Source organism: Poecilia formosa, unplaced genomic scaffold (assembly GCF_000485575.1).
Source record: "Poecilia formosa unplaced genomic scaffold, Poecilia_formosa-5.1.2 Scaffold245, whole genome shotgun sequence".
Taxonomy (NCBI): Eukaryota; Metazoa; Chordata; class Actinopteri; order Cyprinodontiformes; family Poeciliidae; genus Poecilia; species Poecilia formosa.
This window is the reverse complement of record NW_006800184.1, coordinates 791,705-817,890: the sequence shown is the minus strand read 5'-3', so window position 1 is coordinate 817,890 and position 26,186 is coordinate 791,705. Positions and strand designations below refer to the sequence as shown.

The 26,186-nt window shown below is 39.3% G+C and overlaps 2 protein-coding genes and 1 long non-coding RNA gene across 4 annotated transcripts in view; all 3 read right to left on the bottom strand.

The window, feature by feature from the left end:
• Nucleotides 1-748: 748 nt before the first annotated feature.
• LOC103150232 (alpha-1,3-mannosyl-glycoprotein 4-beta-N-acetylglucosaminyltransferase C) lies at nt 749-12,524 on the bottom strand. 2 transcript variants are annotated; one of them, XM_016680519.1, is made up of 6 exons: nt 12,457-12,524; nt 10,231-10,539; nt 6,115-6,213; nt 5,826-5,967; nt 2,868-3,122; nt 749-2,775 (listed from the first exon to the last, which is right to left on the bottom strand). In XM_016680519.1, the coding sequence occupies exons 3-6, from the start codon at nt 6,208-6,210 to the stop codon at nt 1,889-1,891; spliced, it is 1,380 nt and encodes a 459-aa protein (XP_016536005.1). In that variant the 5' UTR covers nt 6,211-6,213; nt 10,231-10,539; nt 12,457-12,524; the 3' UTR covers nt 749-1,888. The 2 variants fall into 2 exon arrangements, with proteins under 2 accessions (XP_016536005.1, XP_007569826.1); XM_007569764.2 differs by lacking the exon at nt 12,457-12,524 and having other exon boundaries at nt 10,231-10,701.
• LOC107838366 (uncharacterized) lies at nt 3,254-4,992 on the bottom strand. The gene is made up of 2 exons (XR_001664423.1): nt 3,416-4,992; nt 3,254-3,376 (listed from the first exon to the last, which is right to left on the bottom strand). It is a non-coding gene; the product is annotated as an uncharacterized LOC107838366 (long non-coding RNA).
• Nucleotides 12,525-14,124: 1,600 nt separating the features above from the next.
• The window catches only part of ap4b1 (adaptor related protein complex 4 subunit beta 1), a 23,886-nt gene continuing 11,824 nt past the window's right edge, over nt 14,125-26,186 (bottom strand). The window contains exons 10-13 of the mRNA XM_007569763.2: nt 23,850-24,057; nt 23,458-23,772; nt 20,332-20,484; nt 14,125-14,776 (exon numbers count right to left, since the gene is read on the bottom strand). Of these exons, the coding sequence (XP_007569825.1) occupies nt 14,355-14,776; nt 20,332-20,484; nt 23,458-23,772; nt 23,850-24,057 (1,098 nt within the window). The 3' untranslated portion in view covers nt 14,125-14,354. The remainder of the gene's footprint in view (nt 14,777-20,331; nt 20,485-23,457; nt 23,773-23,849; nt 24,058-26,186) is intronic.

The window sequence follows — 26,186 nt, the reverse complement described above, 5'->3', positions numbered from 1 at the left end:
AATTAACTGAGCCAACTGGAAAATCAGCAAACTTTTGCCAGACACTGTGTGGAGTAGGGTTTAATGTTTAATGTCTTAAACATTCCTCTTGCTGCCCTTTTAACTGTTCAATATTTGGAAGTGAGGTCAACTCTGACTGAATGGCTTTGTTCACTTCTTCCACCCCCTTTACAAAACGACAACCACTAGCAGATTACAGTTAAAAAAATGTTCACAACTCCTCCTTTTGTTTGCTGATTGGCCTAGATGACATAAATCCTGAGAAATCGCGTTCAATAGGAGAAATCCCTGACAGAGAATGGAAGGGAGATGAGAATAGAGGGGAATTGCATAGGAAAGCAATGGCCAGACTAGCTTCACATAGAAATTATCTAAATGTTACAGACCTAACACGTAATTCTAGACCCTCTTCATCATCATTGGCTGTTTAGACTATGCTTTAATATATCAAAAATGTAGTTTTCTATTTTCCTCCAAATCTTTCTCGTATTGGTTTCAGTTTTATAGAATCTGAGGTCATTTTAGATGAGCAACTGGCCATTTTCTGAACTTCATGTTTTCCCCTCACTATCTTTATAATCAGTATCCTAAGCTGTTCTTCTGATCAGTGTCTGAAACAAGTCATTTTACCCAGATTTTCAGGAGGAATACTTTTCAGTTAAAATATCTACAGTCTCCATGCCACGACTGCTGGATTCCAATTACTCTAATGCTGGTAAATCATTTCCCACATAGAAACAATTTCTGCCAAAAATGGTTTGATTTATTGGACTAGAACAATATTATTTTGAACACAGCCGTGGAAGTGGAAGAAATTATAATAAAAGTCAAAAACCTTTATCAGTAAACCTTTGAACCAGTAACCAGTTGGTGCATAATTTTAATGGTTTTGGGTGTCAGGACATTTAGCAGCAGTTTTTGTTGTGTGACAAACTCACACCTTTGCATAAATAACAGCTTTGGTCAGACAACAAATCTTCACATCTTTTACCTTGAAACAGTTCAGATAAAGGATAACAATTCATTTGTCTGGAGGAAAAAAAACCCAAAAAAAAACAATTTCACAATTGCGGTGTTTCTACTAAATAAGAAACGCAACTAAAATTACACATGAGCACTGCATTATCCTTCTACTACTTCCTGTATTCTTCTTTGCAGTTTGTACCAATGGTGATATCCATTTATTGATCAAGTGAGTTGTGTGATGCCAAAAAAAGGTTTTCTATTGGTTTATTGCAAAATAAACCAATAGAAAATATTTTCTATTAACCAAAAAGTTTGGTTTATTGCCAAACGTTTTGGTAATAAACCTGTATTTTTGAAGCAGAAAATTTATTTTCGATACGTCAAATTGCGCAATCATATAGTCAATGGAAACACAGCTACTCTGATAGATATTACAGATAGATCTGAGGGTTTTACATATAATTAAAGACTGAAGTACACAAGCTTTGGTCCAAGAAAATGACACATTTGATCTGTGAGGTAGCACAGGTTTCCTTCTAGAAAATGTGATGCAAGAAAACATTTGCAAAAAATGATTTATACTTTAAGAAAAAAGGTACAAATACAATAGTCTAGAGAAAAATGGAGCATGAAAAAAAAATGTTGCAGATTCCTACAGTAAGAAACAAAAAGACCAAATGGATTTAGTTTATTATTTACTATGGCTGTTTAATTTCTGTACATCATTTGCTTTGGTCAAACATCTCCAGGTAGGAAGCAGCTCCACTGAGGCATGGTCAATGTTTCATAACAGAAACAGTTTAGCACCACACACCCCAACTTCCCATCACCACCACCAGTATTTCCAGTTGGATGCCTTACTCCAACTGGAAAGCCAAATGTTGGTCAGGCTGAAAGACAGACAAACCAGCTACATTTGGCGTCAGGATGCGCTGGACTTCGTTGTGATTCTTATTTTCCGAATGATCACCCAGTCTTTCTGCCCGGCGGTCACCGATATCCTCAGACACGAAGAAGCAGAGCTGTGCAGTTTGTCTACCTCTCGCATCTCAAATTTTCCATTCATAAAAGCTCCCAGTGACTGGAAGGTTTTACAGCTCTTCATTGCTGCAGTGAATACGTCTTGGCCTAGCTCCACCTGACCGGAGTCCAGGAGGTCCTTTCCTCCTGATCCCGTTTCCACCAGTATCCCTGTCACCACCACAGGCTCCAGGAACACCACCGTCAAATAATCTCCTCTTTCTGGAGAGCGCCCCCAGAAGAAGCCCTCCCCGGGATCCCAGGCCAGTTTGGGGAAGTACTTCTGGTAGGTGGAAATGTTTGAATACACTTCAGCTGAGGGATTGGTGTATAGCCCCTCTTCAAAGTTCATATCCTTTAGCTTGTTGTATATTCCCTGGAATGACGAAAAAGTGCCCATGTGTTGGAACAGCGAGGGTTTAAAGAGGATGGTCTCTCTTTGGGTCATCAGCTGTCGGAAATGAGACATCAGCCAGTCACAAGGCATTTCTTGGTAAAATAGAAAAAGGAAGCGGGCCAGAAGAGGAAGGTCGGCGGACTTATAGAGTTTCCCAATGTAACCAAGGGCTGAAAACTCCAACATTGCCCACCTGCCCTTTTTTGCGTTTTGCTCCTCAATGTGCTTCCGAATAGTTGTGAGAAAATTCTGTGCTGAAAAGACGTCATCTTCCAGCTGGAGGTAGTACTGCCCCAGACCTGCACTGTAGTGGATCAGGAAGGAGTAATCCACATTCTGCTTGGAGCGGAACGACACCCGGTCGGGAGCGTCGTTGTAGTTCCTCTTCAAGCCTTCAGGAAGAAGCAGAGAGATTTGCATGAATAAACCACCGGCAAGAACGTTACTCCAGCTTCCTGCATGGCTGGAACTCATCATGCTGCACCTGTCAGAGGAGGGTACCACTTCTGCGACACGTGGATGACTAAAAGCTGGCCTCGGTCCAGCTCAGAGGCAAACGTTGAGTTGATTTCCCTGACGGTACTGGTTACCCAGCGAACGTCGAAGTCTGCGATCAGCACCACCACCACCATGGAGGAGCGCTCTTCAGGAGACGACTGGGAGAAGAGCGACTGCAGCGTGGGAACCAGGTAGCTGCCCTTCTTCCGCTTGACTGACGACATGCCGATGGTTAGGAACTCTGAAATGTATCCAAACAGGAATTAAAATTTACATACAGTCATATTAATAACTTAGAACATGAGGCCTGAAAAGTACTTTTTGAAAGTAACAACCTTTATTAAATATTAATGTTTTTTTTGTTTTGTTTTGTTTTTTTACAAATTTGTTAAAACTTGTCGTGATAGTATGGTGTGAGGTAGATAATCTGTGGGGGAAAAAAGAGAAAAAATAGACATCCTCTGCTCTTTGCTACAGTGCTAACTAGCCTGAATGCTAACTAGCCTGAATACTCAGGCTAGTTAGCCTGAATACTCAGGCTATTTAGCATGGCCATAGATGATGGAGAATAAACTGTTTTCCTGTGACTGGACGTCGTTTCTCCACCATTAATTCATTGAGCAGTGAGTACATGAGGATGACTGACAGCGCTAAGCCCCTCCTACTGACTCCAATTGGTTGTTTTTGGTTGGTAGTTGTGCATTTCTTTAAATGCACAACAGCAGCTCAGGGAGGAGTTGGGGGTGATCGATCTTTTCAGATTATCCGTCTCATGACATGATGTCACGACATGGAGACAGCTGCAGCTTTAAACATCGTTTTCATTAAGTTCATATTTCTCTATTAAAATGCAATGAAATATCCTTTTCATTAACTGTAGGCAGAAACTCATTATAAACATAAATGAAGGCTAGAGTTAGTGAAATAAATGGTCTGTGGCAATATTAAAACTTATTGAATACATTCCAAGGCAGACAAATAAAATATGTTTCATAAATGGTGAGATGGAGGAGTTTATGAGGTAATTCTTTTTATAATCTAATATTCTGAACCCAACAAATGTTGATCTTTTGCTTTTAAGAAAACACACAACTCCTCAAATTATTGTTACACTTACAATGACCACTACTGTAGTTAAATTGGAAAATAACAGATAAATTAATTTGCCGCTTTATTTCATGCAGTTTTAATGGAGTGTTTTTAAAGGCATTAGTTGATGGATAGAGGCAGACTGTAATCTGCTTTACAGGGTTTTTTTTTTTTTTTACAAAGTGTGTTGCTACAGATAAGAGGAGGGTGAGGGACGCTGACGGGTTTTTATACGATAAGGGTTACAATGTCAGAGTTTTAGTGAGGTTTAAAGAGGGCCAGAACAGTCACTTCATTAATGGTGTCATTTAGAGTTCATTTAATTGTTCAAAAACAACTAAATTTGATTGTTGATTTTTTTTTTAATTAATACGAAATTAATAAAAATGTTATGTTTTAAAAGAGAAGAGCCAATCAAACCGACCTAGCCGTATGGCAGCAACAACTGGCATCAAGTGTTTGTGGTAACGTCACTGTGGAGCAATTATGGTCCATTCTTCCTCGCAGAATGGTTTTCGGACATAGACGGCCTATTTAAAGTCACGTCACAGCATTTCAATCAGATTTAACCCTGGGCTTTTCCCAGGCCACTTTAAAACTTTCCTTTAGTTTTGGTTTTTCTGAGCTGTCCAGAGGTGAGCTTGGTGGTTTGTTTCATCTTCGTCCTGCTACATAAATGACTGAGCTTTAGGTCACGAACTGACCGATGGTCATTTTATGAGACATGAATTCATGGTTCAATCAACAGAGCCAGGTCCTGAATCACTAAATCAGTAAATCAGCCCACAATCATCACACATCCACCATCGTGTCTGACTGCAGGTATGTTGTTTTTATTGTGAAGTGCTAAAAGTGTTACTTTTTCACCTGATGCAAGGAGGACACACCTTCCAAACTTCAGCTTTTGTCTCATCAGTCCACAAGACACAACAACACAAAAGCTTACCAAGTATTTCTGGTCTAGTTCATAGTGCAGAAATCTCAGTACAATGGAAATAAGACAAAACTAACTTATAAGTTACTTTTCAACAAGATATAGGAGCTTGTTTTAAATCAATAATTTCTTAATATTGATTTAAAAAAAATACTAATTCCTTTGATAGATTATTTGGAAAAAAAATGTGCAGTTAAAAGTGGAATAATCTGATAGTGGAACTGATACTTTTTTTAAATCAATATTAAGGAATTATTGTCTAAAAAATAAGCTCCTATATCTTGCAGAAAAATTTCTTATAAGTTTGTTTTGTCTTACTTCAAGTTAATGAAGATATTTTCACTATAAACTAGACCAAAAAAAAAATACTTGGTAAGATTTTGTGTTTTTGCAGTGAATGTTCTTCCAAAAGTCTTTGGCTCATCAGCTCACACTTTGAGTAATTTTTAGTCAGTCAGCAGCGGTTTCTTCCTTACTGTTGGGTCAGGATTACTGCCTTTTACTGAGATTAACAATGTTATGTGGGAATTTTGGGATTTAAAGACCTATGTTATAATTCATGTAAATAACATATTCATTAAAAAAAATCAGGCAAAAGAAACCAAATCAAATTCTTTTGATGTGAAACTTGTAAAACGTTAATATGAACTGCAGATGTGTGTCTGCGCATGTGTGGTGAAGTTTTGATTAAAACAAGTTTGTCCTTCATTCAGTGGCGTTACTCTCAGTGGGCAGAGGATCCAGGAATTTTACTCAAAGAGTAAGTGACACATGATAAAATTGCTCAAGTAAAAGTAAAAAGTACAGCATAGTAAAAAAAAATACTCCTAAAAGAACATTTTTTTTCCTCCATAATTTTACTCAATTAAATGTAACTGAGTAAATATAACCAGTTACTAGTCAACTGTGAGTGGAACTCACTCTGCTGAGTGGATGGCGTTCCTGCCAGCAGCTGATAGGTCACATTGAGAGGCAGATAATCTCCCTGCTCCGCCCAGGACTCCTTACTGACGAGCCTCTCCACCTGCCAGCTCAGTTGCTTTGGAGCCGATCCATTCCAACCCTGAAAGACACAATCGACCAATGTTTGCTTGTTCCGTGGAACCACATCTGGAGGGGAAAACAGAGCAGACTCAAACATTTCCAGGTGTCGTTTCCTGTTGGACAGGATTCACCTCATTTTTTTTTTTTTTAGCTCGGGGGGTCTCACCGTGAGGAGGAAATCGAACGGATAGAGGAAGTACAGGACAGTGATGAGAAGCAGAACTCCCAGAACTGCATTCTTCTTTCTAGAACGCCGTCGCATTTCCTGTTAAACATCCAAACACATCGACATTTGTGTTGAGGTGACACCAAGTCAGTGCAACAGTAAATAATTCAGCTGTGAGGGGATGAATATTTCAGAAGGTTCAGATACAGATAACACCAGGCCGTGTGTGTCTAGACTGAGATAAACTCACTGTGTCTTCTGGAGATCTGAACTCCAAAGATCGTTCTCCATCATTACACTAACTAAAAGGGGTGGCATCAATAAAAGGTCAAAATCAACTATTTTGACCTTTAATTCATTTTATGTTATTCCCTAATCAAAAACATACCAGGAGTGTTGCTTTGATTCTTTCATGTATGCTTGAGAAATCCTTTAACCTTCATGGCAACCATTCAGCTGTGCAAAACGCCTGGTTGGACCTAGCTCTGCCTTCATCACACAGCTCCTCCTCAGAGCTGCAGTTTCCAAGCTTCCACCTCTCACGACTCCCTCACTCAGCTCCTTCAGACTAGCCAGCAGCAAATAGCAAACACCTGGTGAAACAACATCTGCTGAGCTCTTTATACGAACTGATTCTCAGTGAAATCCTGTAAAAACCAGCTATTTATTAAACCTGCTAAAGATTTAATAGAAGAGGGACATTATGATGACTTCCTAAAGGCTGAGTTTCAGAAAGAGCAGGAATTTTTAAAGAGACAGAAGCCCAAATTCAACACTTTAAATAACAAACTGAGATTTAGTTTAAGTCATAGTAGATATATAGAGCCTTTTTATAACAACTGAAGGTAACATAGTTACTTTATTCTGCTATGAAATAATTCCATACAGCTGGAAAACACCTGGTAATACTGCCCCTTTAAAACTAAGATACTGCATCGTCAGAGCAGTACATTCAACTTGAGGCCAGTGATAATCTAATGTGCTGGAACAGATTGTGCGGAGTATTTTGTTACGTTTAGACTTGACAGCAGGTTTCTCTGGAACCCTCTGCTGGACTCAGACCTCACAGCCTGACACAACAAGCCTGCAGCTGCTGCAGTTTTCCGACCTACATTTATGATTTTGTGGACTTTAACTTACGCCTGATTCTGGGAGAATCAATCCCAGATTGATTCTCCCAGATTAATCCATCTGGGAGAATGATTAATTCTCCCAGATTAATCATTGTTCATTACCGGCTTTTGAGTTCATAAGTGTTCCTAAACCTACGAAAGCAACTTTAAAGTCTCTGCTGTGTTAACCTGAAAAAAACAAACAAACAAACAAACAAAAAAAATCCGCTGTTCAGATTGGGCTTTCACATATTTGGAGCTATTTTAGGGCTGTAAACAGCATCTTCAGGTGTTGAACTTGAGTGGTTTGTCTTTTCCAATATACTTTTTAATATTGATAAGCAATTACAAAATGTTGAAAGCATAAATAAAAAAATTATATAACTGCATTTTTAAAAACAGTTTCCATGTATTTGATCTACAGATTCCAAATCAAAGTTAGCTATTAGAAGAAAAACATTTGTATGTGTGGAGAAGTTGTTATTCTTCTCCAACAGTACATTTGATTTCCATTCCAAATACTGGGATCTGCCTCCACCCTAGGCAAACCGCGAGAACAGCCCGTGTCCTCTGATTTCTTTCCCTTTTGTTTAGTTTTCGCCATGTCTTCGGATCTTACACCCGATCAATGTTTTACCAATTTATGATTCACATAGACCCATAAACCTTCTCAGGCTTAATATGTCTTTTGTTTAACTTTGGGTGACACATTTATGTTAGTACTTCAGGTAGAGGTGTAAAATGTACGAAAGAATCAAAGCAACACTCCAGATTTGTTTCTGATGAGAGGGAATAACATTCTAACATGATGTGAAGCTCAAAAAAGTTGATTTTGCACCATAGCTCCTTTTTATTTTATCACTTTGCTAAAAAAGAAAAAGACAAAAAAGATTTTGACCGTTAGTGTCATTTTGGCAAAGGCATCAACAATTTCTTTAATGTATAGATTATAAAAACAAATGACAAAAATTCGTTCCACCATTTTCTATGTTTTTATCCTATATTTGCATAAATTTCCCACAATATTATAACACTGATGTTATGATTTTTTTTCTTTGCTTGTTCAGTTCTTAATTTTGTGATTTAGCTGCAAGCAACATGCTTTTTTTATTTTTCATATTCATATATATGAAATGTTTCACTCAAGAAAATGTCTTTATTATTGTTGTTTTGAAATCTAAAATTGATCAAAAAATTTTTTGTTCTTTAACTATAAAATATAAAAAGGATTTGTACAGTAAGTGTACATAAAAAAGAGGGGATTAACTCATATTTACGGCTCTAAACACATTTTGTTTGTAGGGAAAAGGGGAAAAATTGGTTCTAGATTATAAAGGCTGCCGACTCCTGACTTAAACTGTTTTGTACTTTGTCTTGAGGTCTGTTCAACAACAAGACATTTAGGGATTCCAAATTGTGATGGAGAGAGCATATTTTGTTTTGAAAACAACTAAGTTTTATTTTTCCATTTTTCTATGAACTGAAAAGCGATTCTGAGCCATTTGGTACAGTAAATTGTGAGTATATTCACACCTGACATTGTTGCAATCATCCAGATGATAAATGTCACACAAACTGCTGGAAGCACAAAGAAAAATGTGGATTTGTTGCGGTTAATATTGTTATATTGTCGGCAATAAATTCAAATTGTTGTGATATTGTATGACTTTTTAAAATTTAGTGCATTTCTAGTTTTTTAATAATACATGGTGACAAATAATGCACAAAAATCACAGATACATATTGCTGTAGATAGAACAATCCAAGGAAAAACAAACAGCTCCAGGTGTAAAATGTGTCAAATTAAGCTAGAAGTAGGTGTTGTGAAAACTACATTAAACTAAAACAGGTTTTAAAAACAATTGAGTTGTTTTTAAAGTTAAGGTTTCTTTTAGTTATTTTTGGATCACATGGACATCAGATACAATATACATCCATTTTCTAACAACCTTGTCCCTTGGTGGGGAGGGTTGCTGGTGCCTATCTCCAGCTAACGTTCAGGGTAAGAGGCGGGGTTCACCTTGGACAGGTCACCAGTCTGTCAAAGGGCAACACAAAGACACACAGGACAAACAATCATGCACACACACCTAGGGACAATTTAGTCAGACCAATTAACCTGACAGTCTGTGGGAGGAAACCGGAGAAAACCCACGCATGCACAGGGAGAACATGCAAATTCCATGCAGAAAGAGCCCGGGCCGGGATTCGAACCCAGAACCTTCTTGCTGCAAGACAACAGCTCTACCAACTGCGCCACATACATGGTCAATAATCAGAATATTAAGTAACTCCATCACCAAATGAAACACGTGATTACACAAATTCTTTTATATTTTCTTAATGTCTATCGTCTCATCACTTTTCTCCTAGCAGCTCATGAAAACGCGACAGTTAAAAAAATTAATATGAATATTACAATGTGTGGGCGTATAAAAAAAGCATGTTTACCTGCTAAAAGTAATAGCATACACCTACCTGCTATTAAAAAGTACCTTATTTTCACAAAGTGCTTTTTATGTAGCCATGCGACACTTTATCAGAACGTGTCTACTTTATATGACTGTACAGTACTGAACAGAACATTGTAGCACTGTAATACAGGAAGAAAAAAAACAAACTCGATAGAATCGTTTGAAAATCCATCCCTTCATGGAAATTTCTTTTCACGGTCTGGCTTTCCTCTGCTGGATACAAGACAGAGTAAATCAGGAAATGTTTATCTTTTCAACCAGCAGCCTTGGCGCTCGCGCTCACTCCAAATATAACCGAGGCGGTGGATGGACGGTATATTTGGCCTCAGCTGTTAGTCGAAGTCCCGTCTGCGCTAGAGTTTCTAAATACCGCTAAGAAAACAGCCAGTCGAAAAACCTGAGCAACAGGACGGGTGAGTTTGTTCCGTCGGTTCCCAACAGGTAACATGTCTCAGTAGCAGCTCGGGAAAAAAAAGCATGTCCTCCGACATTTCTACAAATCTTAGATGACATATTACAGTAACGCTTACCCTCTTAAGTGAAACTTCCTTTCTCTCTTTCCAGTGAGTTTGCCTCCGAGCCGCGGCGGAACCTCAAAGTCAACGCCTCTCCCTCCCCTGGATGGTACTTATCATGGATAAACAGCGTCAGAAACCCACAGACAGAAGCTGAATGGTTTGGAAACAGCTAGAGCTGCAGCGTTGTGCTCCTCTGCTCTCTGTCAGGACTGAAGTTTAGGCTGCCAAGCATCAGGTGGCGGCGCCCGGCTGCGGAGGGAGGGTGTGTCGTAACGCCGGAACGAGGCCCAATCCGCTGCGCAGTTACACTCAGGGGCTGGGCTAGCAGACGGAAACAGAGAGGAAAAGCCAGCGTGGAAAGATTCAGAAATGACACCGAGAATGTATTCCCGTAAATTAACCGTTTAAGATAGTAGCACATTGTTATGCTTCATTCTTAAACCTGGTCTAATTAATTTCATCCAATCCCTAAATGATCAGTGTGAGGGATTTACCCCCTCCCTAAGAGGTGCTGACTCCAGTCTCGTTCCTCTTGAGTCATATAACTAACAATCAGATTTCTCCAAACTAAATATGTTACTCATAAGTTTTCTACTGATGGACCTTACTGACCACAGCACACTGATTAACATCAGATAGTTAGAAAATTAAGATGATTTCTCTTTTTATGCAATATATGTAAACTTCTAGCTTACGATAAGAGAAGCAACTGTTGAAACCAAAAGTTTACTCGGGTCTATGTCTGTCTTTCTCCCCGTCTGTAGTTTAACCAGACCAAATGTCTCTTGTTTTAGGTTAATTACCAAAATAATTTTGATTATTAAATGCCAGAATAATGAGACAGAATATGTCAAACATTTATCTATTAATGGCCTCAAAAGCAGAAGTTTAAATTCAGAATGATTACTATATATAAGTAGTGAAAGCTCAGATGATGATGTCATGGTTTCGGTAACATCTGAGAGGTTAACTGACAGTTGTGGATGTGTTTTAAGGTCATACCTGAAACTTTCTGCTTTTTTGTTGGACTCGATGGGAATGTCTAAAAAAAATCAGCCAAGATATCAGGAAGAGAATCAGGAGCAGCACCAGTTTGGTTCAACTTGGGAAATAATTTCCAAATGCTTTAAGGTGCAGCATTCAACTCTTTAAACAATTTCATCCAAGTATGGACATAATGGGAATTTACAACTGTCACACCGCTCAGGAAGGAAACGGGCAGAAATGAACAGGTTCAGGTCCAAAATGTGCAGAATGACCCCAGAACAAAAGCCAAAGATCTTGTGAAGATGCTGCTGAAGTTGGTGACAAAGAGTCATTATCCACAGTGAAATGTCGTGGGCTGGAAGGTCACTCAGTGAGGAAGACGCCTTTACTTCAACAGAAACATAAAAAGCCAGACTGCAGTTTGCAAATCCACACAGGGACAAAAATCTTCAGTTTGGACTGTTTTTTGCACCTCTGTTACATTTTGAGGAAAAAGGATGATGCCTGTACCGTCCTAACTGTGAAGCGTGGTTGTGGCAGCATCATGTTGTGGGGTTGTTTTGCTGCAGTACGAGTTTTATGATTCCATCATAAAATAGATGGAATCATGAAAGAACATTACATGGCAAAAATATTAAAGCAATAGTTAAAGACATCAGCCAGAAAGTAAAAGCAGATTGGTCTTCCAGATGGACAATAACCCTCAGCACACAGCCAAAGTGGTTTTAAAGCAGCTTGAGGACAACAGAGTCAATGTTTTGTTGTGGTCCTGATCTTAATCCAATGGAGAAGTTGTGAGGAAATCTGAAAAGGCATGTGTGAGTGAGGCGGGCCGCAACCCGGACTTAACCAGTTCCGTCAGAAGGAAAAGGCCAGTACTCATTCCAACCACACTATTGTGAGAGAGAAGTTTCTGGAAGGAAACCCAAAAGGTGAAACCAAGGTCATACAGTTCAAATGGAATGCTACCAAATACTGAGGAAATGTATGTAAACTTCAGATTTTGAAGACAGTAATAAAAAATTCTCTCACTCCTGTGTCATTTAGCAAATAGAAATAATTTTGATAATTGTGACTGACCTAAAACAAACCCGTGGGAAAACAGGTGACATTTATTTTCCATTGTCAGAATCCATCAGTTCTTCAACTGAGTTCTGCCTTGATTTATTCATACATGTTTGAGGACTCCTTGAATCTCCTGTGATTTGGATTTGCCTTAACACCTGATCATACAATGCACTGCCTACTTACCCAAAGCTCCAGCTTGGCGCTCCCACCTAGCACCTCCCCTACTCGGCTCCTCCAGACTAGTGGCAGTAGCAGTTAGCAAACACCCAGTGGTGGAACTGCATATCTGCTGAGCTCATCATAGAAACTGCAACACTCCGAAAAATGATTGTAGACACCATCATGGAGAAACACTGTTGTCATCACATGCTGAAGGGGGAGTGTTAGGAAAGCTAGGAGGTTCTTAAAGAGACAGAGGCCAATTTCAGGGGCCAGATACAGTTATGATACCAAGTCAAATTTCTTTTATTTTTGATATATATACAGAGTTTTCATAACAACTGAAGGTAGCAGTTATTTGACTGTAGTATAAAGTGTCACATAATAATACATATTCATTAATTAGGGCCTGCCATAGCAATGCATAGGAGCAGCATGCATTGCTCCTACGCATAATTAAGAAAAAACTAACCAAATTCAAATCAAAACAAGTTCTGACACTGTTTTGTGTCAGTTAGACTCAAAATAGACTTTGAATTTTATCTGCCCCTCTGCTCTTTAGAACTACAGTGATGGCGGAGTGTCAGAACTACAGACATGGTGGAACACTGAGTTACTACAGAGGGCAGAGCTGGCATTTAGAAATGTAGAAAAATAGCACCTTGACAGAACACTATAACACTATTAATATAGACAAGATGGAAGAAGAGCAAAGGAAGTGTTAAGTACCATATGACTCATGAAACTTGGTACCTCTTAACTGACAACCACATTGGACTGTCGAAATGAGAGCATCACATACCCTCCAAAATAAAACCCTGCACATTTTTCACAGCAGATAGTTGCTGTTTTGGACATTACACTGACTGGTTCAACCCAACCACTGTTACACATGGGATTAGTGTGGCCCTTTAAAATGAAGCTTACTGAAAATTTCAAAATAAAAGCCTCAATATTCCTCTCAGGTTTTTGCACTAATATTAGTTCCTTCCATAATATAAGCATTTTAGCAATTTTTTTCTCTCAGGTTAGTGCACTGCCTTGCCTAGCAAGTTTGTGCTAATAACATTAGCACAAACATTAGCAGTGTACTAACATTAGCATTTTGGCTCATTTTGGATTATACACTAGTTTTAACATATTGAATGGAGTAATTCCACATTAGTCAATATGCTGGTGATTCTCCACATGCTATTAATATTATTTTAGCTAAACTTAGCATCGATGCTAATTTTTAGCATCAGAACGCTGGGTTCCAACCGAAGGGCACACTTTGGCAGGCCCCGTTTACATTTCCTCAGAAATGTTCTAGTTTTACTTTTAGGATTCCTTTCCTGCTTGTTTTCTATTCACTTCTAATAGAAATGCTTGTCAGACATTACATAGCCGTACATAGCAACAAAAACCTGTTACTGTGTGTAAAGCAGAGTGACTGATACACATCATTTGCAAGACAAAAGTTTAAAGTTGAAGTTTACGTTGCTTCTGTTTAAAGCGTAACACCACCTTCGTCTGAGTCTCTAGGTAAACAGCGCTATAATTTATGACTCCAGATCCCAGCTCCACCTGAAAATAATTGATTGTGAATGAAAGCAGCTCATTGTGGTTCCACTGTCATCAGGCCAGAAACGAATCAAAGGATTTCTTCTTTGCTCTGCTTCACAAGAACAAAATAACAGTGAACACAGGAGATTCATGAACCTCGGTTGATTTTTATTTAGCTTTTCATAGTGTAGCACACTTTGGATATGATTAAACAGAGAATATGAACAGCTTTTGTGCACATTTTACCCAGCCTCATCTGTAACAAGTGTGTACTTTCCTGTTACAGTGTCAAAGTCAAGTCATTCTTTTCTCACCCTTTTCAAAGCACTGGATAACATCACAATGGAACTAAACAACTCACTTTAGGCTTAAATAAACTAAGCCACCTCAGAGGAAAGTGTGTGCAGTACAGTGGTTAGGACTGACAGAAAGACCCTCAGGGCGCTAACATCATGCGGCTGCTGCCAAAGAGTCACTTTAATTTCTTTATCTCCAGCCGCCGTTGCTTGCGTTTGTTCGTTGCCCTCCGTCTCTCCTTCAGCTGAGCGTTTTGGATTTAGCTCTCCGGCGTACAGCAGCTCCCCCAGCACCAGCGTGCTGCAGGATGTGTCGGCGCGCAAGGTGTGCGTGTAAAGGAAGACTTTCCATGGGAGCGTGTGTGTCGGCGTGAAGGCAAGCGTCTGGATGTTGACGAGCTGCATGGCAGCGTGAAGGCTCTGTGGGGAGCAGTGGGGCAAGGCCCCACACCTGATGGTGTCCTCTATCCACGCGCCGTTATCTCCCTCATCGGCCGACTCTGCTGAAACAGAATGAGAAATATCTTTAACAAACGTCGTGAAACAAGCAGCAGCAGGTTTGCAGACAGTAGCCAAAAAATGACTTGCGTAACAGTAGCGGGTAAAAAGTGAACTGCAGTAAATGTAACTGAGTAACTGTAACTATTATATTCAAATCTAATCTCGAAGTCATCAACACACTATTACAGACTAGGGATGCAATAAGCTTTCACATGAAGAGATCGCATATTAAAAAAACATAGTGGTGGGACTCCATTGAATTTTTTAATCAAGTTAATTGGAGGGTCTGTAATTAATGACTGGAAAACCATATAGACACCAGATAAGAAATATTTTTGATTCAAAATCCCTTCTTGCTGCTAAATTATTGCTTAAATAGATATGAGCTCAGCAACACAGATGTTTGTTGTTTTTAATGTTATTCAACCATCAGATTGGAGCAAAGTGCTATTCAACCCATTCAGCTATCCAGTGATTCAGGAATTACTTTGGAAAAAAGGATTCAATTCTGATCGACTCAGGACATTTATTATCGATCGATTCATGGATCAAACACCTGTTGTGAATTTAGGTGCCTCTAAAGACTCAGTTTTACTCCGTGGTATTTAAGTAAAGCCTGGTGACTTTTATTGTTTTCTGAGATGATTTTATTACTTTGTTTTTACCCTACAACTATTAGCAGCTCATGTTGTTTTTAAAGTGCTTTCTAAGTAAATTGACACCGAGTTTGAGTTGTTCCCTCCTTCTTCTTGTTCTTTTCTCATTTTTTGTCTCTGTAGATCAGTTTGTCTTTTGCTTTGTTATTGGTCTGTTTAGGAAAAATCTTTTTCGTTTTGGGAGAGAGAGAGAAACACTGAATCAATCAGAGAAATGCGCATTTGTCTTTAGATATTTCATTTAGAAAATCAGAGTAAATATCAGCGTCTGAGAAAAGAAAAGCAAGAGAGTAGAAGGAAGAAGAAGAAGTGAAACTTAACGCATACAATTCTCCTTTTACAGTATATCTTATCAGTCATGTACACAGTGCCTTCCACCCATTTTTCTCCTGTAAGGAGTTTCTCTAAGTTTCTCCCATCTCTGGTTAATTGGTACCTCTGTCCTTAAATCAAACCTGGTTCAAAGGAGTTTTGGTTGGAAAGAGAAGAAAAATCATCTTCACTGAAAACCCCGTTATCTGTCCCATAAGTATAACACCTGCTCAGAAACCTTCATTATCAGTTCGTTCTTCTCAGTAAATAAGCTAAAGTTTTATTTTCCAAGACAAGTTGGAGAATTGAAGTTATTGTCCAACAATTGTAAATGTGGTAATAGCTCTTAAATACGTGAAGCCAAGGTAAACTGAGTTCAAGTGCCAATAAAAAGTGAGTTTTAAAGTTTAGAAATGTTTCACGCTGGCTGTAAAAACCGAAAACGGGACACTTTGCTTTTATGTCTTGCAAATACACAATCAACCATTTTCTCATCCCACAAACTAAAAGTGCTGTTCCACCCCTATCATGGAGAGCAAAGGGCATTTTATACTCAACTCTACACGAGTCCACAGGAGTGATAAGTGTTCTAGTCCAGTAAATCACGAGGCTGGCCAAGAACCTTTAGTTGCATTTGCTGGAAAGCTTAATGAAAGATAACATGGTTTATAGACTACAACCTGATTCCCAATGCACTTAAAGTTAAATTTAATTGACATTTACCTTTATTGTATTCGGTACTTCCTTCCTAAACTAAGGGTCAATAACATTCGGAGGGGAAAAACAGACATTGTGCCGGGCACAGGGCAGAGGAAATGCCTCGTCTTTTAGCAGATTATTTACTGTATACACAGTTTTCAGATAACAGCTCTCAGTTTCCCATTCAGAGAAAAAGTAATTATTTGGTATTTTTCATAAATTCAGTTTAAGAAATGGGAATAAATTGTGTCCTTCAAGCAAACAGCTTGTAAAAACATGCAATTTCCAAATTGAAACAGGTTCTTTACTCAGATGTTTTTGTTTTTTTTTATTTGAAAAGTTGGCAGGTGTGTTGAAAAGAATCTATCGTTGTTCAGCTTCTGGTCTGAAAACAAGTCAAATACAGTCAAATGTGAAAAGGAAAAAGAAAAACATTATAATTGCATAAGAAATAGCAACCAAGCCAACTAAACAGCTAACTAAATTTCAACAATATTTACTTACAAAAGTGCTGTGTCTGATTTTGAATGAAACAAAAAATTTGGCCAGAAAATCCTTATTTTAAGAAATTTGGGTTTGGTGGATTTTTCTGTTCTTTGTTGTAACAATGCTTCTTGGTAATAACGTTAAACTGTTGGAAAACCTTTTGATTTCCACTCAGTGATGCCACATTAGTAAGTAATACTATGCACACATATCCGGGTCGATCAGCAGAGGCAGATATGCAGGTTGTGCCAGAGAAACAAAATGTTTTATCCTCTTTAGTAGAGGCGGTATGACGCGGGAGCGGCGGATTGTTAAAAAAGACAAATAATCACACAGAAATTTCCTCACCTTTTGTGCTAAGGATGTAGTTTTTGCATAATCTTGAGAAATACTAACTCAGTTGTAAACCCAGCCTCGCATCCTGCAGTGCATCACAGCAGCAGGGATCAGCCTGTTCCATGTAATTGACTGTAATTTTATTAAGCTCTGTTCACAATGCTAACGCAATAAGGAGCAGTCTCTCTTTGTAGCTACGGTAGCAGCTCGTTATAATCCCAAAGATGTCAAAAATGTCTTCTCCGTCCTCTCATTAAAAATGACTAATCTTAAACATTCATTGTCTCTTTGTGTTCTCCGCTGCATAGCACACAATGTGCTGCGAATGACTGTGACACATGTCATCGATGTAATCCTATAAACAGCTGCAGCTGCGTTGCGTGGAGATGGAGGGCTGCTCAAGAGAAGGCTTAAATCAAGTTTGTTTGTACAGCACATTTGAGCGACAAGTCAGTTCAAAGTGCTTCACGTGATGAAAGCATAACGCAATAACCAATTATAGTGGGAACAGCAAACAAGCAACAAGCATTACACTGTTAAAACAATCAAGAGTAACTATCATCAAATACACATCAAACGTTTCAATTATTATTAATCAAAGGCAGCTCTAAACAGGTGGGGTTTTTAAGCCTTGATTAAAAAAAAAAAAAAAAAGATGAGTTCTGCTTCTCCTTGTTTGGTTCTGGGGATGCAGAGCAGAACCAGAACCAGAACCAGAAGACTTGAGAGGTCCAGAAGGTTGATACAACAACAGCAGATCTTGTGGTGCTAAGCCGTTCAGTGATTCACAAACTAACAACAATGTTCTTCAGGTGACAGAAGGCTGACTTTGTAACTGTCTTTATGTGACTCTGAGGGTTCAGGTTCAGATTTCAAGCCAGACCTTGGCTGGCTTGAGGTCCAGGTCTAGGTCAACCATGAGACCTAGACCTCATGGTTTAGGATTAGGGTTAGAGGCTGGATTACGTAAACCAGCTAGTTTACATAAATGTTTATTGAAACCCAATTTTCTCTGTTTTGCACAATGAAAATGTTTCTTAATGCCTATTCATAGTGATTGTTATAATATTCAAAGTCATGATGATAGCACCAGCTAAAAATAGTAAAAGATCTGGATGGTTCGCATGTGTCGGAGAGGAACGCTTGGGAATATTTCTGCCTTTGTTCATTCATGGACAGTTTAAGATCAGGAATGTGAAACGTGACGTGGCAATTCTTCTCTAACACACTTTTTGCCCCTCACACTTTGTTTTAAATGAAACAAATATTTTTAAATGACTTTATGGACAAAGACACAGCTCAAGTATATTTAAAAAGCAGTCCTCTGTGAGGATTTTATTAATTAATGGAAAGCAGGATGAATGAGAATATGTACTGTCTGCCTTGTTACATTATAAATCAACTCTGATTAATCACATTTTTAGGGAAGCTGAGATCATTTTCTCTGGCCAAGCTCTGGCCAGATTAATGCCTGATCTAAGGAGTAAAAAATAAAAAAAATAAAAAATCTCTGAGATGGAACCTGTCTGACAGCGTGAAGTAGGCTAAGAGGCTTCTATGAGTCTGGAAAGTCTTTTCTAAGCTACTCGGAGTCCAGAGTCCCACAGTGGGAGTCATTACCCACCAATGGTAAAAACTCTCGGGAGTGAACAGCTGACTGAAATTACTTCAAGACCGCGTCAACGACAGGACGTCACAGAAGAACCCAGGACATTATGGAAAGCACTGCTGACGATGCTAATGATTTAACACTAAGAAAGAGAGACGGCCATGAAAAGAGAACTCATGGAAGAGTTACACGGAGAAAATCCCTCCATGTTTTCTCCCGCAAAGAAATAAAATAATTCGAAACATGGTTTTTAGACACTGAGCCAAAGTTAACAGCAGATTTCTGTTGATGCTAATGTCACAAGCTGCTTTTACCAAACAGCTTTGGTCTTTGGGGAAGCAAAAATATTTGCCTTTGCTTTGATTTGAATAGATACACATCAATATTTGTGGGTTTTCTGCCAAAATGCATTCATAATAATTCATTTAAATATGAAGCCAAGACCAGGTAGATAGAATCAAGGCATGGAAATGTGTTGTGAACTTAGAAGCCTAAAGTGAAAGCTCTGAGTTTGTAAGGTCAATTTTTCAAAATTTGTTTACCTGAAGAAAGCATCTTTCTTTTCTACTCTTAAGGTTGCATTCACACCAACTCTGTGTAGTCTGCTCTAGTCAAACTCTAATTTGAATAAAGTAATCAAACTAGAGTTAGTACTCGAACTCTGATTGGATCAGAAAAGGGAACTCTGATTTGCCTACAAACCTCGGTCTCGGGTCGGTTGAAGTGAACTCTGATCTGGTCCAAATGCATATGTGAATGAAAGCTGAGAGGAGACAAGGCCAAAAACAGGAACCAGATTATGTGGGTATATACCGGTAAATCAAACGGGGAAGTCCAGTGCTAGCAGGAGAAATGTCTCATGGTCCTTTCCCAAAGACAAAAGAGAGATCTTACAACTGTTCAAATCTGACGCCGCTCCATTTTTTGTTTACATTTGGTGAAGAAAGAAGATGCGATCAGTGTCTTCTTCTGAAGTTTTTGTGTTGTTTCCTTCAGCGGTTCTTGGCGCAGTGCAACCACATGTGAGGGGGTGAACAGGTTTTTCAACTAGTTTAGATTGTTTGACTCAGTGCAGTGTGAAAACAATCCACAGCAGCTGAAAATGTAACAAATGTTGCAATTCTGGTCTCCAGTTGATAGTCCAGATTCTACTGGACTATCAGGTGTGAAAACACCCTAAATCAGTTTAATAGTACCTCTGGTATAACTATTCAGCTGCTTATTACTAAATTGTCAGACGGACTGCAGAAAAAGGCTGCAACGACATTAATGTTAAAGTGGTCTAATAAGACACTGCAGCTGTTTCCAAATAGAGAAAGTAACAACATTCAGGTGAAAACTTCACATCCAGGACCTCGACAGACCGAGTCGCTTAATGTAAGCGAATAATGTAAAATTACATTATTCACTTACATTAATCCTGTCTAATGCAAGCGAGAGGAAGCTTCCGCTCCATTACCTTGTTCTGGATGCGAAGCACGCCGCTGCATCCACAGGCGCTCAAACTCCTCCGGGGTGACGGGTGGAGAAAGAGACAGAGTGACGCTGGGCTCGGCACCGGGAGCCGGGAGGCCAGCCGGGCCGCCCAAACGTTGAGCGTTGCCGTCTGAACCTGGAGGACGAACAGAGGCGCACAGTCAGGATGCTGGAGACACAGTTGCTACTCGAGCACATGCAATCATCGGTTGATATCAAACTAAATCGAATCTGATCCGAGCGTCTTGTGCTTGTTGTGCACCAACGACCACCAGCCACATTAGATTAGCAGGAAGTAAACAGGAACCTCTGATGTCAGAGCTATAAATACACTCTTGTAGCATGATAAGTGTGGCATGCAACACAATGATGGAAGAAATGTGATTCAGCTCCGGATTTGGTCATTGCACTCTAAATCACTCAGTCTATTGCGCTGGTTCCTTCCTGAAACACACTGTGGGGAAAACTGCAGAGTCAAACGCACTTCAGGAGCAACATTTCAATATGAAATGACCTTGAAGGTCCCTCTGCAGCTATTCCCGTCACGCTTTGAGACAGAAAACCACACTGCGGGGTACCACAACAAGCATTATGCAGCAGGATTCACAAAACTGGTCAGGCGTGATAACGATCACATGCAGGCTGTGTTTACAGGAGTCATGCTGCCTGATTGGTCCGGGTTCTTACAAACAGGTCAGAATGTCTGGAGCATGTCTAATCCAGCTCCTTATTGCAACACTCTGCCATGTCAGGGCTGCTGGTTTAACTGTTTAACAACACGTTCGCAATGGAGGGGAGATCTGGTTACCAAAATAAAATAATTTTCTTTAGGTAAAGGCAAAGGACCTGAAATGAAAAGAAAATGCCCACGGTGCCAAAAAGTGTAATTATTATAGAGATAATTACAGATAGTGAGTAAAACTTGAGCTTCTGTTAACACAAAGGCATTTCATCCAAAAATAACAGAGACACCAATTACTTTTAAACCCCAAACATTCAAAATTCCCTACGTTCAAAACATTTGTTTGGAAAAGCCAAATTCCTTGGTAAGGAACATCTCAGATCAGCTTTTAAATCTTTTAAACTTGACGAGTTGTTGGAGAAGCCCCGCCCCTTTCTCCCTGTTTACCCATCACTGCAAGGCTCACCACAACGGATATGAAGATGATGCGACTGTTGTGTGCTTCAATGAACAAGTCAAGTTTGATGTACTGCACATTTCACATGGTTGGATGGATTTGAGCAACAAGGCAGTTCAAAGTACTTTAAGTGACATAGTTTCATTTTCAATTCATTTTATGTTTTTTTTTATTTCATTCACTCAATGATAAATACAAATAGTTTATGTAACGACGAAAAGAAATCATGAATGAAATGGAACACTATACACGAAGCCAGAACACACTCATCCACTTCTTAAGCAGTCAAAATTACTACAGCTTATTGATATTGTGTCTTACCAGAGAGCAATTACCATGTACAAGGCAAATAAGAGACAATTAGCAGAAAATATTCAATATTTATTTAAGAACCTTGAGGGAGGGTACAATCTAGGAGGGGAACATAACTTTAAAATCTTAACCAGGTGAACAACCAAAAGTTTCTCTGTATCTATTTCTGGTGCTGGGCTATGGAATCATTTATCCAGCTCAAACAAAGTCCAGCTATCAGACAGTTTAAGAAAATGTGTAAAAATATGATGTTAGAAACATATCGCGGGTAAGACTGTTCATTACAAATTGAGATGGTGATGATAGGGAAGCCACGTATTTGTAAAGGTATTATTATATATATTGGCTTGTTATGCAAATATGTGTGTGCAAATATGTATGTATGTGTTCATATGGCTATGTATAATTATTCTTAGTTATTATAGTTATTGTGCCTCCTTTAATTTTTATTTGCTATTGTGAGATGTAAGATATCGTGCAACAAGTGGGAAGCTAGGTATTATTTGCATAATCAAAATAAGTAAAATTTTAAAAAGAAGTACAAACTTATGATGTCTGTCCCTATTCACATAAAAAGAAAACCTAAAATGACCAATTGCCATAGGTTGGGAATCAATAAACTTTACATTTAGACAAATGACATAATCAAAATCAAGAATATTTTAGCAAATAGTAGATAAAATTCCCCAGAAAGGTCCGGGAGTGAAAACTGAGAGAAAATAACCATTTCAGGTCAAGGCTGCCGACAGTGGTTCTAAAAGCTGCTTTGTTTATCACTCATTGCTGCTGCAATTCAGATTAGTTTTTATTCAGTAAACAATAGTCTAATGTAATTTATCATATGCTAAATGCTTCTGAGGCCTGAGTAAGTCCAGACTGTGTTTCACTTCATGCCCAACAGACATGGGGTGGATTCCCTTTTCACGGTACACAGAGTTGCTAAAACCACATGGTTCCTGCAGTTTGAGGCGTTTTCTATGAGTTGTCAAATATATTCACATACAAAGTGACGAGTTAGCCTGTATGATGAGCAAGTACAGAACACCACAAATTCCCTCTGCCAAAATAAGCTCCTGTCTGCTTGTGAGTGATTAAGCAACACGCATTGCTTTACAAAGAAGACACTGATCGAATTATGTTATGTGTGATATATGTTTCAATAAGGTTTTTTCTTTCCTGGAAAACTCCTACATGCTCACTGTGTTTTCTTAAAATGTGTAGTTTTTTCCCCCCCAGATATTCCCACCTCTATATATAAATCTTATTTTCTGTCTCAATCATTTTTCCCCAGATCCAGGCTACCTTTTATATCTTATTTTGCTTTACATATCAAAAGTAGAAAACAAATGTACACAGAGAAACCATGAACCTGCTTTTCACAGCTTCTCATTTTCTTTCAGTTGTGTAACTTTTTAATGTTTTGTTTTTCTCCTCAATTTTGGCCGACATGACACAGCAGGACACCATGAATGCACGTCACTGAGCTACAGCACACAAAAGCGTTTCTGCATGGGAGCACATCTAAAACAGTAAATATCAAACGTGCATCAGGACTTTCTGGGGTGTTTCACGGCAAACATAACGTGTTTGTCTAAACACTTTCAAAAATGCCAGCATACTGAGCAAAACAGAAAACAAATGAAAGTTTAATTGCTCACCTAAATGAACCATCTCAAGTTGTCTGCAGTCCAGATTGTCCGGAAGGTCGGCGTTTGGTTTGGGAATAGATGCCAGGTGTTCTGGGCTCCCCCTACTGGTTGACTCTACTTCTACTGAACAGCGCTGCAGAGGCTCCAGAGTGTTAAAGCTGCTCACCCACTGGCTAATGGGTTCGGGCGGGCGGCCGATTAAAACGCCCATGGAGGGGTCCGATCTCCGGACCTGGAGAACATTTCGGGTCTCCTCAATCCCACGCTGCAACAGGCGGTAATAGAGAAGAGCCTGGCCGCGCACACACATGTCTCTCTCCTCCTCTGTAAGACACAACGTTGTGTTTGGTACCAATTGTCGTTTTATCACTCGAGTCAGTCGTCTAACTGCAGACACGCACCGATGCAGTAGTGCAGCAGCCTCCCCAGCATGTCCTGAGTCTCAGCAGGACGACACAGAAACAGCCTCATGGTGGACGTCAGCAGCTCCATCTTCAGCTCCATGGAGGTCTCGCTTCTCACTCCGTCGATGAACGCTTCCAACGTGTAAGGGGCGCTGGAAATCCTCTCCCCGTAGGCGCCCAGCAGCCACAGCAACGCCTGCCTGCCCTGGTGGATGAAAGTGTTGATGATTTCCAGACAGATTGGAATAATGTGGACAGTGCAGACTTGGAAATAGAAAGGTCTTTCTTGGCTGTTGCACCAACTAAAACATTTCTAGTAACTCATTATATAATTTTTATATGTCTCCGTTGGTATTACAAGGGAAATATCCCCCCACCGGGCTTCCCCCAGAAAACTAGCTATGCTAGCATAGGTTTGAGGAGCTGGACACTCATCCAGTGGCTCACTGTGTCAACGAGTTAAAAAATATCTAAATCTAACAGGAAATTTGAAAACATGTCTTGGTAGTTATGTGTAATTAGACGACATTACTAACAACACCAAAGCACCAACTATAAAATCTTAAGGCAAACACACACAAAAAAATACAATTAAAAAAATATTTTTCACTTTTTCTAATTTAAACATTTAAAATTTTTGTTACTTTCTCCATGACTTGTCTCTTTATTTGCTGAAGTTGTTATCATGTGGAGAAGTAGAAACAGGAAGTGTTTCTTTCTGCTTAATCAAAAGACACATGACTTCAGTCTCCCTTTCTGTTCACATACTGACTGTACTTTGCTGCCATTGTGCTCATACCAGTTTCACCAGAGAGTTTACTTCAACTTGTCTCTGCTATCATTGTTACTGGTGTCAAAAAAAAAAAAAAAAAAAAAAAAAGCCTAGAATAAATTAAAAAAAAAAAACGATGCAAGTGAAGCCTGGTGACCCGCCAGGCTTATATGACACTGGAGGAAACCCTGCCTCATCATCACTCAGGTATACCAGCAGCAAAGCAACAGCCCAATCAAACCACAGATTAATACTATGGTAAGAATATGCATTCTGTAGTGCTTTTGTACAATGACAACAAAGGCATTCTGATTCTGATACTAAGAGACAATAAGAAATATGAGACTGAATTGTAAGAATTTACAACATAAGAAAAAGTATAGTACGGTTATTAAAAATACCATACTCAGACTAAGAAATGTGCAAATAATAGAAATATCGGAATATTTACAAGAAAGTGACAAAATATGCAAACAGTAGCAGGGATGTAAACAGTTATTGAGTTTTGAGTTGCTCCCTTGCTGGGAGGAAGGAGCCGCAGCCTGTCACGGCAGGAGCTCTCCAGTTCAACATGTATGAACTGAGATGAAGTCCAACACTAGTCGTGTTTCCAGTTTGCACATTAAGTTGTGCAAACTGGAATTACGAAGCTAAATTTGGAAATGCGGCAGAAGTTTTTGTGCTAGGATGAGGCGGCTTTTCGGCTCCACCGAAATTGGTGTATTTTGAAAAACTGCACTGGAAGCACTTTTTTCACATCACATGAGTCACATGATCAACAACGAGACGTTACTGCTGGTGAAAACAATTAAGAAGAAAGCAAGTTGAATAACCTGGTGTGCGAACATTCTGACTCATGGGATTTTATTTGCATTTTTTTAGTTACTGGAAACACCACAACTGTGAAATTGCGTTGTCTTGACATTAGCGGAATATTGACACAGTTCGACGCACACTGTAATGGAGCGTAGCTAGACTCCCACCATTTGCACTAGGTCAGGGGTCACTTCCTCCTTGGTCTGCGTCTACAGAGTCCAGCGGTAGCAACCATCTGCTGTGGCACGATCCACAGTCTGCAGGGCAGCCTGGGTGGAAATTCTTGGATTCATCGCTATCGCTTTGGACTTCCTACCACATCCTCAGAGACTTTTCACATGTGGAACCTCTTATGTTCTTTAGTAATACTCTGTGCTACGCCCACTGGATCTTGAAGACATTTAGATAGTGATCTCAGTGTATTTTAAACACTGCACTCTCAGTTAGTACAATAAAAACTATTTTTGCTCAGTGACGTCAAGATGAAGACCTTCTGCACCGATATAGTCAGTATGGTAAAAAAAAAAAACGTGCGATTTCTTCGTCTACTTTTAAAATGATCCAAAAATGTGATGCAAAAAAAAAAAAAGGAATGGTAAATGGACTGAACTTATATAGCACTTTATCCAATCATTTTTGACCACGCAAAGCACTTTATACTAGAGTCACATTCACACATTGATATGCAGCTTGGTAGGCAATTTGGGGTTAAGTGCCTTTGCCCAGGGCCATGTTGACATGTGGCA